This window comes from Rattus norvegicus, chromosome 19, assembly GCF_036323735.1.
Source record: "Rattus norvegicus strain BN/NHsdMcwi chromosome 19, GRCr8, whole genome shotgun sequence".
NCBI classification, from domain to species: domain Eukaryota; kingdom Metazoa; phylum Chordata; class Mammalia; order Rodentia; family Muridae; genus Rattus; species Rattus norvegicus.
This window is the reverse complement of record NC_086037.1, coordinates 40810967-40825866: the sequence shown is the minus strand read 5'-3', so window position 1 is coordinate 40825866 and position 14900 is coordinate 40810967. Positions and strand designations below refer to the sequence as shown.

General features: G+C 50.3%; 2 protein-coding genes across 3 annotated transcripts; both read right to left on the bottom strand.

The window, feature by feature from the left end:
• Nucleotides 1-3257: 3257 nt before the first annotated feature.
• C19h19orf53 (similar to human chromosome 19 open reading frame 53) lies at nt 3258-6037 on the bottom strand. The gene is given in 3 exon segments (NM_198728.1): nt 3258-3767; nt 5802-5857; nt 5944-6037. Coding segments are annotated over 3 exon segments (282 nt in total). The 5' UTR covers nt 6032-6037; the 3' UTR covers nt 3258-3629.
• On the bottom strand, nt 6021-13753 carry Mri1 (methylthioribose-1-phosphate isomerase 1). 2 transcript variants are annotated; one of them, XM_063277829.1, is made up of 5 exons: nt 13313-13753; nt 12482-12657; nt 10311-10487; nt 9998-10222; nt 6021-6153 (listed from the first exon to the last, which is right to left on the bottom strand). In XM_063277829.1, exons 1-5 carry the CDS (start codon nt 13681-13683, stop codon nt 6113-6115), a joined length of 990 nt encoding a protein of 329 aa, XP_063133899.1. In that variant the 5' UTR covers nt 13684-13753; the 3' UTR covers nt 6021-6112. The 2 variants fall into 2 exon arrangements, with proteins under 2 accessions (XP_063133899.1, NP_001010947.1); NM_001010947.2 differs by lacking the exon at nt 6021-6153 and adding an exon at nt 7342-7961 and having other exon boundaries at nt 13313-13735.
• Nucleotides 13754-14900: the final 1147 nt, after the last annotated feature.

The following is a 14900-nucleotide window of genomic DNA, read 5'->3' as shown; positions in this document are numbered from 1 at the left end:
CACACTTCTTGGCCTCAGCAACGAATACAGAAGGCAGGGGAGACAGGCAGGGCTGAAGGCTAGCTCCAGCTTGTGGAAGCCCTGGGGTTCATCCCCAGTACCAGACCAAACGCAAACAAGGTCTGGTGGTGGACCCAGCACTTTAATCTTTTACATTTCAGCACCGAGGAGGCAGAGGTGGGATCTCTGTGAGTTAGAGACCAGCTTGGTCTACGTAGTTCGAAGTCAGCCAGGGGTACCTAGTGAGATCCTGTCCTGTCTCAAATAAAGAAGACCCTTAAACCCCACAAAAGTGACCACTTGCTAGTGGCAGGCAAGCTTTCTACCACTGATACCCCAGCTCTTGGTTTCGGGCAGTCTTAACTCTACGGGCGGTCCTGCTAAGCCCTACACTGCAGGCCACTCTCATGCCTCAGCTCTTCAAGTGCAGAATTTGCAGGTGCCCATCACCACTGATGGCTACATTTGGGGGTGGGGGAGCTAAAAATGTGTATGTCCAAAGAGTCAGCATGATCTCATTTGACTGTGTGGACGGTCCTGAACTGCCTGTTCCACAAAGGTCTCTGAGTTGAACTGAATGAAGCCTATGCTCTTGCTTACTCGTGGGCATACTGCAGGCACCTGGCCTCCCAGTCTTCTAAGGGGAGAATGAGATGCTCTGCGGTCATCACGGGACTCCAGAGGAGCTGTTGTCAGACATAGGAGCAAGCCACATTGCAGTACAATGTTCACCTCTGTTTAGTTCCAGAACTTTTAGTCAGACTAGGAGGAAACCCAGTTCACCGTCCACCATGGCCCTCTCCGGGGTCCCACCTGCTCTGTCCTTTCATACAAGTGACCTGCTTATCGCACCTGGTTTCTTACAAGGGCAACCTCACAGAATCCTTTGCTTCTGCCTCCTGAGTGCTGGGAATAAAGGAGTGTACCACCAGGCCATTTTTAATCAGGGGGGGAGGGGGGCTGCCTTGAGCCATGTGGTGGAGGCTGATCTTATACTTCTTGTTTTCCTACCTCCACCCCTACAAGCAAGTAAGCACTATGGCCAGCGCCAGCACGTGTTTCCAGGGCTCACCTATGTTGCAGCTGGGATCTGTGCTTCTTCTCCTCTCCCCCTCTCTTGGTTTTGGACAGGGTCTTTCCACATAACCCTGCCTAGTTTTGAATTCATAGAAAACTGCCTGGCTCTGCCTCCTGAGTGCTAGGATTAAGACATAAACCACCATACCCTGCATACTTCAAATATTTTCAGTAAGTGTTCTTACACACGGAAGTACACCATGTGTGTGTCCTGCCCATGGAACAGAGGGCTTTTGAAAAGCCGGGGCAGGCAGTGGTGGCACATCTCTCTAATCTCAGCACTTGTGTGGCAGAAGCATCTGGGTTTCTGAGTGCAAGGCCAGCCTGGTCTACTGAGCTGTAGAGAACAGCCAGGACTACATAGAGATCCCTTCTCAAAAAACAAACAAACAAACCAACCCAACCAAACAAGACATTGGATACCCTGGAACTGAAGTTACAGGCATCGTGAGCTGCTGTGGGTGCTGGGCGCTAAAATGGGCTCCTCCGTTACAGCATTAAGCATAGGGGCAGCCATCTTCCCAAGCCTCCATTTCACCTCTATCCACACGTGAATACGTTGGAGCCCTCGCATGCCACGGTGCAAGGGTGGAGGTCGTAGGACAACTTGCTTTTGGTTCTCCTACCATGTGGGCTCTGGGGACTGAACTCAGGTTGTTAAACCTAGTGGCAAATCCTTACCCACTCAACTCTCTTTCTAGCCCCTCATTCCATTTATTCGGCTGAATAATATTCCACGGTGGCTGGAGCAATTTCTTGCCCAGCCCAGTTAATACAAAGACTGGTCTGAGTAACCATGGGAATGTTTGTTTCCCTGAGTTCTTGGGGAAACTGACAGAATATAATACAAAGGCATTTATTGGATTTGCTTACATGATAGGGACTAAGTGGTGTCACAGCGCCAGAGAGCTCTGTTCAAGTCACCAGCCTGTTGTTTGGAGCATGTGGGAAGGCTTGATTGGAGCTTTCCAGTGCAGGCACTGGATAGGCGTTCCTGCAGGCTGTTCCTTCCATCCGGGCTCCCATGTTGCCTTCGGTCAGGTGGTCGTTACCCAGCCACTACTCCTGCATCACTCCTCTGCGAGTGCCGCTGCGTACCCAGAGCTGAGGTCCACTAGTCCGGTCGACAGACGGCTAAGATTCTGTTGTTTTCCACAGGGTCTATGTAACTCAAACGGCTCGGAAATTCCCTGTACACCAGGCTGGCCTGGAACTCAGAGCTCCGACGGCCCTGCCTCCTGAGCACTGGGATTAAAGGCATGCACCACCACGCCCAGCCATCCTAGTGTTACTACCATAAACACCTGACAGCCAGAGAGCCCAGCAGGTCACAGCTCCCACTTCTCTTTGCACCCATGTAGGGCAGCTCACAGCTGCCGGATTCTAACCTTAGATGATGGGGTGCCTCTTGCCTCCTTGGGCACCCGTACTTATGTGCACATAGACAACATACAGAAAAATTACACAGGCCCTTAGGCATTTTAATCTCAGAACTTGGGAGGCAGAGGCAGGTACAGGTCTGAGTTTGAGGCCAGTCTGGTCTACACAGGGAGACCCTGTCTGAGAACCAAGCTAAACCCAACTCAGGCCACTGATGAGCTCATGGTTCTGGGGGTTATATCCACTCTTCTAGATCTGTGGTGAGGCAGCCAGAAGGTTGGTCTGGCAGGAAGCTGCATGCCCGGACACTACCCCATCACAAGCAAGAAGCGGAGGCAATAACAACCCAGCCTCTAAGGGAGCCCTGCCTCGTAGGACGGCAACTGTGTCCTGGTATGACTAAAGCCCAGCAGGTCCTTCCTGTGCTCTCGAAGTGCACCGGGTGTGTCTCAGGTGCTTGCTTAGCACACACCAAGTGGATCAGATCCCCAGCAGCTGGCTAAGGTGAGTCAGAAGCCAGCCCGGGAGCACTAAGCCGTCTCGACAGTAAATCCTGACCAACATTGGGCAGTCACTGGTGACCAGGCAAGTTTCTGCTCCTTAGTGGGTGAACTCCTTAGCCGGGCACAAAGGGATAGGCCAGCAGCACACTCAATGCTTGCCCCAGGGCCACAACACGGAAGATGCCACCTGGTCAAGCACCCTGCATATGACACGATCAACATGTAGTCCAGCAGGTCTGAGTGACTACAGTGGTGTGAGTCCCTCAAGGTCAGGAAAGCACAGGAACGGCACATAGCCTCTGTGCACACAGCTTTATTGGATATCGCTGGAGCGTCCCCAAGTGGCTCTGATTACTGGTGTGACAGGAGGAGGTGGTGCCTCACTGGAGATACAGACAATGATGGCTGACATTAGATGACTGGGGTGGGGGCCCAGCACCTAGGGAGAGAGTATTACCATCTAGTCACGAACACTCTCTGCACTGCCCTGATGGAGAGACAACAGCCAGACCCCGTCACAGCAGCAGAGGGAGCGGAGCGCTCTTCAGCACTGGGGAGCTAGCCTGGAGCTTTGCCATTGCCTGCTGTTCCAAGGTCCAACAGGACTGGAGCAGGATCTTCCCTCAAGTCCAGCCAGCCTGTGGGGTCACCTGCAAAGTCCCAGTGCCTTCAGGATGGTGTCTTGCCAGGGGTGGCCCCTGTCTTCTTTGATGCTCCCTTCAGCAGCGCAAGCTTCTTAGGCAGGCTGGAGCTGGCCTTCATCACCACATCATGCTCAATCTTCTTCCGGATCCCTACTTCCAGGCTCTGTGGGAGGACACAGAGAATCCCTTACTCTTCCTAGCCCGAATATACACACGCCTTCCTTTTGTTCGTTGTGATTAACTTCAGACTCAAGATCTTCCTGCCCTGACTCACCCCTGCAGGTCTGTATGCTACCATGCTGAGGTCAAAAGCAAACCAAATCCTCCCATCTCTATCTTTGCTCACACCCATTTTACAGATGGGGAAACAGAGGCTCTGCATTAATAGGCACCTGCCCAGGATTCCAAAGCCAAGGGTAATGGTGATAGTCCTTTCTGTTCTTACCTACTTTCCTAGGGCTCCAAGTGAGCCACTTTAAGTCACTGGCAGCTACCCCTGCTCTGCCTGAGCTCCTATGACCATGACGGCTTCGTGGGGGTGAGCACAGGAGTTCTGGGATAGACAGCACTGTGTCAGTCATGAGAGCATGAGAAAAAGTACTGCTAATAAAAGGTTCCAGGGACACTGTGTGCTATGTGAGCACTCCGTGTAGAATCTGGGAGAAAGCGGGACAGGCCAAAGGATGAAATGCAATGAGGACTAGGAGGTGAAGGACTTGGGCTTTTGCTGAGCAGGAAGAAGCCATGAGCATGGAAGGTTCTGGATAGAAAGGGAACCAGTTTTGAGCACTGGCAGGTGCCTAAGCTGCTGTAGCAGGGAGTAGAGTTGGCTAGGAGCTTCCCTTGAAGGTGGGTGGGAGATAATGGGGCAGAAGCAGGTGGATTCTGGATCTATGCCAAAGGGACCAGACTGGATATGAACCATGTTCAGGGATGCCATCTGAACCCAAGAGGGCAAAAGGTCAAGTGGCGGGCTGTGGGAGGAGCTCACTTAGACCCTGAAAGTAGGTAGCCCACGGAGCAGAGCAAGCTATTGGGTAACCTGCTTGGGGAAATCTCTGGGGAGACAGAATGAGCTTAAGATTGAAGCCAGATTGGAGCTTATTTCTTAGTACTTCTTATTATGTTTTTATTTTTGCATATGAGTGTTTTGTCTGCATGCATGTCTGTGTACCACATGTGCCTGCAGAGCAGAAGGCACTGGAAATCCCCTAGGACTGGAGTTAGGGATGATTGCGAGCTGCCTTGTGGGTGCTAGAAACAATTAGCAGAGCTCCGAGTCTGCACAAGTCTGAATTTAATCCGCAGCATTACAGAAACAGGGCTGGGTGGTCCACACCAGTTACAGCAGCACTCTGGAGGCTAGGCTGTAGAGCTCCAGGCTAGCCCAGGCTTGTGGGCTATCTATCTCCAAAGCACAGAAGCAGACAGAACAAAAGATAACAAGTCCGGCTGGAGGAGTGGGTCAGAGCTTAAGAGCACATACTTCTCTCTCGGAGGACTTGAGTTGTGTACCTCACACCCAGGTCAGGCTCATAGCTCATACTGCAACTCCAGGAGATTTGATGCCCTCTTCTGGCCTCTATGGGCATACGCACTCGTACACACATAATTAAAACATTATTTTGGAGGTTAGAACATCACTCCGCTGTTAAAAGCACACACATACATACGCACATATACATACATACACACACATACATACATACATACATACATACATACATACATACATTTATTCCAAGACAGTGTTCGTGTAGCCTAGCTGTCCTGGACCAGGCTTGCTTGAACTCAGAGATCCTCCTGCCTCTGCTTCTTTAGTGCTGGGATTAAAGGCCTGGGCTGTCAAACCCGCCTTTAGCACTTCTGACTCTTAAGACGAGGATTTAGTTCCCAGCACACATATGATGGCTCAAAAACCGCTAATGACTCTAGTTCTAGGGTTTTGGACATCTTCTTCTAACCTCTTCGGGTACAAGGCGCGCACGCTCACACACACACACAGAGGCAAAACACTCATATACATTAAAAACAACAAAAACTCGAGGCTTTCTACTGACAGTCCCTAACGCGCAACTGAAGCCCTCAGAAGCTAAGGGCGGGGCTAGGATTCTTGGAACAAGGGAGGACACAGACTTGCAGCTGGGAATCCTCTCAGCTGCCCGCCATCCCGGATCACTTGCATCGCTTCACTAACCTTCTTCAACTTTTGCTGCTGCACAACGCGCGCCTTCTTGGGAGCGATGACTCGACCTGGGGGAGAGGCACCAGCCGGTGAGCCTGGACCGCCCTCCCGGAGTTCGTCGTCCTCTCTCCCTCCTCCCCACCCCGTTCCTTACCGCCTTTCCGCGGCCCACGGCTCCGCTCCGCCGCCGCCGCCTTGCTTTTAGGTTTCTGCGCCTGGAACTTGCGTTGTCCCTGCGCCATGTTCCACCGAAAGCCGGAAGAGGCGGGGCAACGAGAGCCGGAAGTCGCGGGACGTCATTGGCTAGAGTGGGACGCAAAGGCTCAAGGCTTCACAAACACAGAGCGGTACACTTCAAGAACAGCTGTCCAAAAAGTTGGAACGAAAATTATGTTAACATTTTCAGGGGTAAAATCATATTTGGTATTATAGAATATGTGGTTTTTATGCATAAAAGTTCAAACGTTTAATATCAGCACTTGGGAGGCTGAGACCTGACTCCTTTAGATCACAGGACACACGCACAGAATAAAGATGTCACTAAAAAAAAAAAAAAAAAAAAAAAAAAAAAAAAAAAAAAAAAAAAAACAAAACTCTTAGGTTATGATGATGCATTAATTTTGCAGCTGGGTTGAGGACAGATAGCAGTCGCATACTTGCGGCACAAGAGCTGTCTCAGCTAAAGCCCCAGCTATGTTCTCTTTAATTTTAAAAAATTTAAAACATGCACCTGGTGCCTAGGAACATGGCCCAGGGGATAAAGTGCTTATTGTTTATGCATGAGAACCTGAGTTGCACACACCTACTATCCCAGTGTTAAGTTGCAGTCTAGCCTAATTGTCGAGTTCAAGAAATAAAGCAAAGCAGGTTGTAGGGGCTCACACCTTTGACCTTTTGCTCAGGGTGCTCAGGGGGCAGAGGTAGGTGGATCTCTATGAGTTTCAGGCCAGCCTGGTCCACAATGCAATTCCAGGGAAGCCAGAGCTACAAAGAGACTGTCTTTTTTTTTTTTTTTTTTTTTTTTTTTTTTTTTTTTTCTGATTTATGTAGCTGTCTTCAGACACACCAGAAGAGGGCATCTGATCTCATTACAGATGGTTGTGAGTCACTATGTGGTTGCTGGAATTGAACTCAGGACCTCTGGAAGAGCAGACAGTGCTTTTTTTTTTTTTTTTTTTTTTTTTTTTGGTTCTTTTTTTTGGAGCTAGGGACCGAACCCAGGGCCTTGCGCTTCCTAGGCAAGCGCTCTACCACTGAGCTAAATCCCCAACCCCGCAGTCAGTGCTCTTAACCACCGAGCCATCTCTCCAGCCCACAAAGAGGCTGTCTTAAAACACAAATCTTTATCCTGATTACTGAACTTTGGTGTCCTCTTTATAGGGCTTGTTGCTCTAGCGCGGGGGACCTGGGTTTAGTTCCCAGCGCTCACATGGCAGCTCACAACCATCTGTAATTCCAGTTCCAGGAGATCTGGTACCTTTTTCTGGCCTCAGAGAGCACCAGAAGTTTGCATGTAAAACACTCACACATAAATAAAAGGAAATAGCCAGGCAGCGGTGGTGCACGTCTTTAATCCCAGCACTCGGGAGGCAGAGGCAGGAGGATCTCTGATTTTGAGACCAGCCTGGTCCACAGATTTTTCCAGGATAGCCAGGGCCACACAGAGAAATCCTGTCTAGAAAAACAGAACAGAAATGACAAAAACTCTTCGAATGTAACTAAGAGACCCTCCTGATTACCTCTACTTGTGTTTGTTTCAATCTATAACCCGGAGTAGCCTAAGCTTCAAAGAAATCTTCCTGCCTCAGCCTCCCAGGCGCTGGGATGATAGGTGTATGACTCCCACATCTGGCTTTTGCCCCATGCATAGATCATTCAAAGGAGGAGCCTGGCAAACCATAGCTGCTCCTGCAGCTGGAGGAGGGGACTGTGGGTGAAGATGAACTTTGAGTAGCCATTTGAGAACTTTATTATAAAACCAGAAGAAGGCAGGGCAGGGGAAGCCAGCTAGTCACATCTGGGGACTATCTAGGGTCTGTCCCTCTGAGAAGATGGTGGCGCTTAGGGCTGCACGGAGCTCCTCAGGGGCAAAGACACCCAGCTCAGTGATGATGCCGCCTGTGATGAGTTCGTGGGGGGTGACATCAAAGGCAGGATTCCAAACCCGGATTCCTGCAGGGGAGAGAGGGCACGTGAGGATGGGGGCTGGCCCTGAGAATTCTCTGGCTGTTGGCATTTGCCCTCACCCACAGTAATTCCTAGGCCTTAGAGTCCTGAGAATCTAGATTCACAGACACCAAATAATGCATAGAAATGCAAGCACTGAGGCCAAGCGAGAGCACAGCCTCATCGTGCTGTCCAAGCAGGCTTCAGCTTATGGATGATTTCTACCCGACTCTTGCCTGCCCCTAAAATTTTAAGAATCCACCCCAGGGCCTTTGCACCGACGCAGACATGGGTGTGCTTTCGCTGTTGCATCTGTTTTTCTGGTTCTCAGGATGGGGTGGAGTCCTTCATAGATGTTTCAAAAACCAGTTTAAAAAATGTAATTACTTCTCTAACACAGGACCATACATGTAGCTTGGGCTTGCCTCAAATTTTCTATGTAGCCAAGGCTGGTTATGATGTCCTGGCCTTCCTGTTCCCACCTCCTAAGTGCTAGGTTTACCAGATGTACACCACCAAGATTAACAAATTATTTTATAATGTCTGTTATTCTTTGAGACTTCTGTATATGATATGTTTTGATTGTATTTTTTAAAGATTCATTTATTTACTATAAATAAGTACACTGTCGCTGTCTTCAGACACACTAGAATAGGGCATCAGATCCCCTTACAGATGGTTGTGAGCCACCATGTGGTTGCTGGGATTTGAACCCATTACCTCTGGAAGAGCAGTCAGTGCTCTTAACCACTGAGCCATCTCTCTAGCCCATTTTGGTTGTTTTTAACTTAAAATGTTTTTGATGTAGTTTCGGGGTTAAATCTCAGGTCTTGCACATACTGTTATGTCCTTCATACATACCTGAGTTACACCATTGGCTGTCTCTAAAATGTTTATTTTGGGATAAAGTTTATATTGACTAGGTTGGCCTTGAACTGGTGATCTTCCTGCCTCAACCTCCTGAACAGCCACCAGGGCCCAGAGTTTCTGTGTAGCTCTGGCTGTCCTAGAACTCATGCTGTAGACCAGGCTGGCCTCAAACTCAAAGATCTGCCTGTCTCTGCAAGTGCTGGGATTAAAGGCGTGTATGGCTGCCACCACCATCTGGCTCTGATTTTTTAGATTTTGTGTGTGTGTGTGTGTGTGTGTGTGTGTGTGTGTGTGTGTGTGTGTCTCACTATGTTCGCTGAACTCTCAGCAGTCCTCCTGCCTCAGCCTCCCCAGTGCTGGGGTCACAGGTATGGTATATGAACCACTACCCCTGGCTTTCTATGCAGATATCTGTGCAGGTTGAAATTTGTTGGATTTATGCTTTTCTGACAGGGCATCATTTGGTAGCCTACACTGCCCAAAACTCACTTGTATCATCTTGAACTTGTGTGGCTCCTCCTGCCTGGGCTTCTGGAATGTTGGGATTACCACACCTAGCACAATTCTTTATATGTGTGTACATTTTCTTGCATATAGAGGCCTTGGGCAAACCTTAGTTGTGGTACCTCAGGAACTGTCCAACTTATTGAGACAGGGTCTCTCACTGAACCTGGGCTCACTGACCATATTCTGCTGGCCGAAAGCCCCAGGGAGCTGCCAGTTTTGCCTCCCCAGTACTAGGATTACAAACCGGGGCCACCATACCTGGATTTTTAAAAAGCTGGTTCTAGGGGGCCAGAGAGATAGTTCAGTGGTTAAGAGCATTGACTGTTCTTCCAGGGGTCCTGAGTACAATTCCCAGCAACCACATGGTGCTCACAACCATCTCTAATGGGATCCGATGCTACTCAGGTGTGTCTAAAGACAGCTACAGTGTTCTCATAAAATAAATAATTCTTAAAAAAAAAAAAAGTTGGCTCTGAGCCCCAAACTCAGGTCCTTATCCCAACTCTCTACCTACTGAGCTCCATCACGACCCCAGTACTATTTATACAGTCTGGCCTTGACTTTAACCTCCATCATCAGAATCCAGACAAGGAGTAGCTTGAAAGAGCCAGGCAGCTCATGCCACTGAAGCTCACACTACCCAGAGTGCCAACCCCACACCTTACCCTGTGCAGCAATCCTGACTCCATTCAGGTCAGTCAGCTCCTGGCTGGGGCGTTCCTCTATGACAATCTCCTTTCCAGTCTCCAGACGGAGGTCACAGGATGAACTGGGGGCAGCCACATAGAAGGGGATACCGTGGTGCTTGGCGACGATGGCCAGCTGGTAGGTGCCTATCTTGTTGGCTGTGTCTCCGTTGGCAACAACACGATCAGCTCCCACCACCACAGCTGGGGGTTGGGGGAGAATCAGGGAGGTCACATACCTGGTTCTGGATGCCCAAGGCGTTACCTGCCCCACTGTGCCCAGCCCACTCACCTGACACACCCTGGTGTACCATGGCTGCAGCGGCCATACTGTCAGTGATGAGAGTCGCAGGGATCTTCTCGTACACCAGCTCGAAGGCTGTCAGCCGTGCTCCCTGGTTGTAGGGCCGGGTTTCCGTGCAGAAGGTATGCTCCAGTCGACCCATCTCGTGCAGTGAGCGGATCACACCTGTGGGCAGACCGGCAGACCCACAGGGTGATCCCCAGGCCAGGGCTGCAAGTGTGGTTCACAGCCTTTCCTGTGCCTGACGCACTCTTCCCACCTCATCTTTACATCTCCGTCCTGACACCCCGAGGCGCCTCAGTCTCACATAGCAACCCCACCATTCTGATCTTTAGTCCCTGCCGTGCCCTTGTCATTGTTGAGGCAGGGTCTTGCTATATGGCTCAGGGTAAGCCTTGAAAGATGCTCTTCTTTGCCCTAGCCCGCTGAGTGGTTCTTAGCGACTGCTAATAGTTTATCTTCTGTGTGTTCTGCAGTGCTGGGAATGGATGGAACCCCCTGTCATCCCTCGTATTCCAGGCTGCAGGAGCCTAGTGTCTCTCCATGGCTCAGTCGTTGCTTAATGATTGCTGGCTGAGTCAATAAATGGGAGCCTCGTTCTGAAGATCTGGGGTCCCAAGATCAAGCGTGCTGGCCTCTGGCAGAGAGCAGAGCTTTCTTGAGAACCAAGGGCCAAGAGGAATCTGCACCTTGGCTCCCAAATCTCTATCTCGTGGCTACTTACTCAGGGTGTGTCATTCTCTGCTCCCCTGTCCTCTGGGAGTTGACGCTATGCCCCTTCTGTAGGTATGTGGCCAGGCCGGGCAGGTGACCCAGGGGACGTTTCTAATTTCTGATGGCAGAACTACTTCAATCCGTGTGCGAGAGGAGGGACAGGGTCCTAACGCCACTGGTTGAGACCCTTGATGAGCTCACACCTGCAGATGACTTCCCAAGTGTTTTTGTACAGGAGCTAATATACTGGGGGGTGGGGAAAAAGAATAAACTAATATGCTGGACTGAAGAGGCCGCTCCGTTGGGGGTTGGGGATTTAGCTCAGTGGTAGAGCGCTTGCCTAGGAAGCGCAAGGCCCTGGGTTCGGTCCCCAGCTCCGAAAAAAAAAAAAGAGAACCAAAAAAAAAAAAAAAAAAAAAGGCCGCTCCGTGGCTAGCAACACTTGCTGCTCTTACAGAGGACCTGGGTTTGGTTCCCAATACCCACAGGGTGGCTCACAACCATCTGTTCCTCTAGCTTCAGGGAATCCAACACCATCTTCTGTCTTCTGGGCATAAGGTACATGCATGGTGTAGATGCACACAGCAGGCAAAACCACTCATATACACAAAGCATTATTTGAAAAAACAAAACTAAACTAATATTCACACTTTTGTAGCTGAAGTCGTTTCTTCTTTTGGGTTTTGGGGACTAAATCCTGGATTTAGTATATACTAAGTTAAGTATGTACTCTTTTAAAGTGTTTATTTACTTTTATTTTTTAAGATATATTTTATTTACGAGGACACTGCAGCTGTCTTCAGACACACCAGAAGAGGTCACTAGATCCCATTACAGATGGTTGAGAGCCACCATGTGGTTGCTGGGAATTGAACTCAGCAGTCAGTGCTCTTAACCGCTGAGTCATCTCTCCATCCCTAAAGTGTTTATTTTTAATTCTGTGTGTGCGTGTCTCCATGCATGTAAGTGCTTGTGCCCACAGAGGCCAGAAGAGGGTGTTGGGTGTTCCGTGTTGCAGGTAGCTACTGTGGGTGCTGAGAACTTAATAGGTCTTTGCAGGAGGGGTCCATGCTTTTAAACTTTTGAGCCAGTCTTAGATGGCAGTGACAGCACCTGAGCATCTGTTGCCATGGCAACGGCCATAAATTCCCTTTGGTTCAACTCCCACCTTCACCTGGGAGCAATTATATCACATTTCAAATAAAAGGCAGACCCTTTCTGCCCTCTTCCTCTTCTTCTCTTTTTCTCTCTTCTCGACCCCCCTCACCCCCCTTGTCTCTGTCGTCCTCCTCCACGTGGGACCATGTTGGCCTGGTGTGGTTTGTCCGGATTCAAGCTGCGATTTCTAATCCCAACACTTGTCACTGAACTACACCTCCAGCTCCAGTTGCTTTGCCTTGCACCCCAAGACTCTCCCATGCCCTGACAATTGAAGGTGTCCTCACCTAATGCTGTACCGTAGCCGGCAGTGGCCAGAGCACCGGTGTTACAGTGGGTCAGCACAGTCACCTTGCCACCCCTGGGGTTGGTCTGCTCTAGGAGATGGCGGGCTCCCAAGTCGCCAATGCTCCGGTTATCTTTGAGGTCTTTCTCCAACATGTCCTCGGCAAAGCGGATCACTCTGGGGACAAAAGAAGCTCTTAGCACTGTTGGAAGGGAACTGGCTAACTTTAAAAGTTAAACCTTTAAAGCTGTGGGGTCCTTAGAGCTTCTCTGAGGACACAACTGCCATATGTGAGCCAGGTGCTGGGGGTGGGGTGCAACAGTAAAGACAAGGAAACCTTTTACCTCTGTGATGATGACGTTAAGGTGAGAGAGGCAGTTGATGAACAAGAGGGGCAGAATCAGGAAAAAGGTGTTTTTACAGAAGAGGAGGGGAAGGAGCAGGAACCTGTTGATGGAATTCTAACTCTAGTGCTTTAATGCTCTACAGTCCAGTTTCAGGTCAGAGGCAGGTGTAACAGAAAGGTAGTCAGAATAAAGTGATTTGACTGGAAGTGGGATGTGAAAGAAAAAGGTAGAGAGGAAAGCAAGGCAGAACACACAAGACTTCAAGGCAAACATGACAGACAGAACCGGTGTAATGAAACTGGTGTGGCGCTGCTAATAGGCTGAATTCAAGGACTTGGGGGAACAGAGCAGAGATGGACTCCAATCCTGTCTGTGGGCCCCTGGACACGGTACATGCATGCACTGCGCCTGCTCCCTGGCATCAGAATGGAAAAGGGAGGTCAACAGCTTCAGTTTGGTGCAGTGTCTGGTCCAGGATCCCGTACCTTTCCCGCACGGTCTCTTCAGTAGCACCCTCTAGTTCCGCCTCTCGGGCCGCCATGTGAGTCAGATCGCGGGCGGCGCGGGCCATGTTGACAGCTGTGGGCCGGGCGGCGACAAGGAGGCTCAGCTGGTCTCGCACGAAGGCCACCAGAGCGGCGAGCCCCGGACCGCCCGCACCCGCCTGCAGCTCTACAGCCAGGCTGAGGCAACCCACCAGCGCGATGGCGGGAGCGCCGCGCACCTTCATGGCGCGGATCGCTTCCCTGGCCTGCTGCACGGAGCTCAGCGTCTCATAGTGGCAGTGCTCCGGCAGCTGCAGCTGGTCGAGGATCTGCAGCGAGCCCGGCGAGTAGCGGATCGCTTCCAGTCTCATGTTGCCTACCGTACAGGGCCACACAGAATCCCGCACAGGTTGCGGGGCGGAGTTGCGCCCTGCCGCATGCGCATGCGCACACGCCGCCCTAGTAGTCCCGTGATCAGCGTCTTCCCGAGTGACCACTTGTCCTAAGGGCTAGTTGGGAGCTCAAGATGCTAAGTGACTGGGTTATTTTTGCGGAGAACCGTCCATTTGTTAGCTACGACTTGGCAGCGTCAGCTCTGCTCATCTATGGCTCACCGACACCCAGCGCTTAATCACAACCTTCCGTAGGACTACGTTTGTCTACATTTCTTTAAAAGCAAGCACCATGAGGGGCTTTTGTTCTTAGGGGCTGAAGAGACTGCTCAATGGTTGAGTCCATATTGCTCTTGTAGAGGACCACTGGCTTCACGGCTGCCTCTGTCTCTAGTTTTAAGGGATTCAAGGTCCTCTTTCAGACTTCAGTGGGGCAACATAATTACACATGCAAACGTTTAAAAATAAATCTCTCAAGATTTTAATCCCAGCATTTGGGAGATCTGTGAGTCGGAGTCTTCCTTAGTCTACAAAGAGAGCTCCAGGACAGCCAGGGCTACATGAGAAACCCTATCTTTTTTTTAAAGATTTATTCATTTATTATATATAAGTACACTGTAGCTGTCTTCAGATACACCAGAAGAGGGCATCGGATCTCTTTACAGATGGTTGTGAACCACCATGTGGTTGCTGGGAATCGAACTCAGGACCTCTGGAAGAGTAGTCAGGTGCTCTTAACCGCTGAGCCATCTCTCCAGCCCCGAGAAACCCTATCTTAAAGCTGGACCACACCTTGTTTCTATTCTATCCTGGTGTGCCAGGATGATAGGTGTCTGCCCCTATACCTGGTTGGATTAGGGGGGGTTTTATGGTTGTTTCACAAGCATCCCTACTGGTTGATCAGTGGCCCACTCCAGCCTATGACATGGAGCCTGGACGTTCTTCCTGCCTAGCTTCAGCGTTCTTTCCCCGGCTCCAGCAGCCTGGCCTCCTTTCAACCTTCCTGATGTAGTCCCTGCCCTCACCTCAGGCCATGGCCAATCTTTTTTTTTGTTTTTGTTTCTTTTTTTTCGGAGCTGGGGACCGAACCCAGGGCCTTGCGCTTCCTAGGCAAGCGCTCTACCACTGAGCTAAATCCCCAACCCCGGCCATGGCCAATCTTGATCAGTATCTGAAACCCTGCATCATGCTGTGTG

Coding starts and splice junctions, on each gene's coding strand:
- Mri1 (NM_001010947.2), bottom strand. CDS start 13,683: ATGAGACTGGAAGCGATCCGCTACTCGCCGGGCTCGCTGCAGATCCTC. Junction 12,658..13,312: donor GAAGAGACCGTGCGGGAAAG/GTACGGGATCCT, acceptor TTTTGTCCCCAG/AGTGATCCGCTTTGCCGAGG. Junction 7,962..9,997: donor AGTCAGGATTGCTGCACAGG/GTAAGGTGTGGG, acceptor TCTCCCCTGCAG/GAATCCGGGTTTGGAATCCT.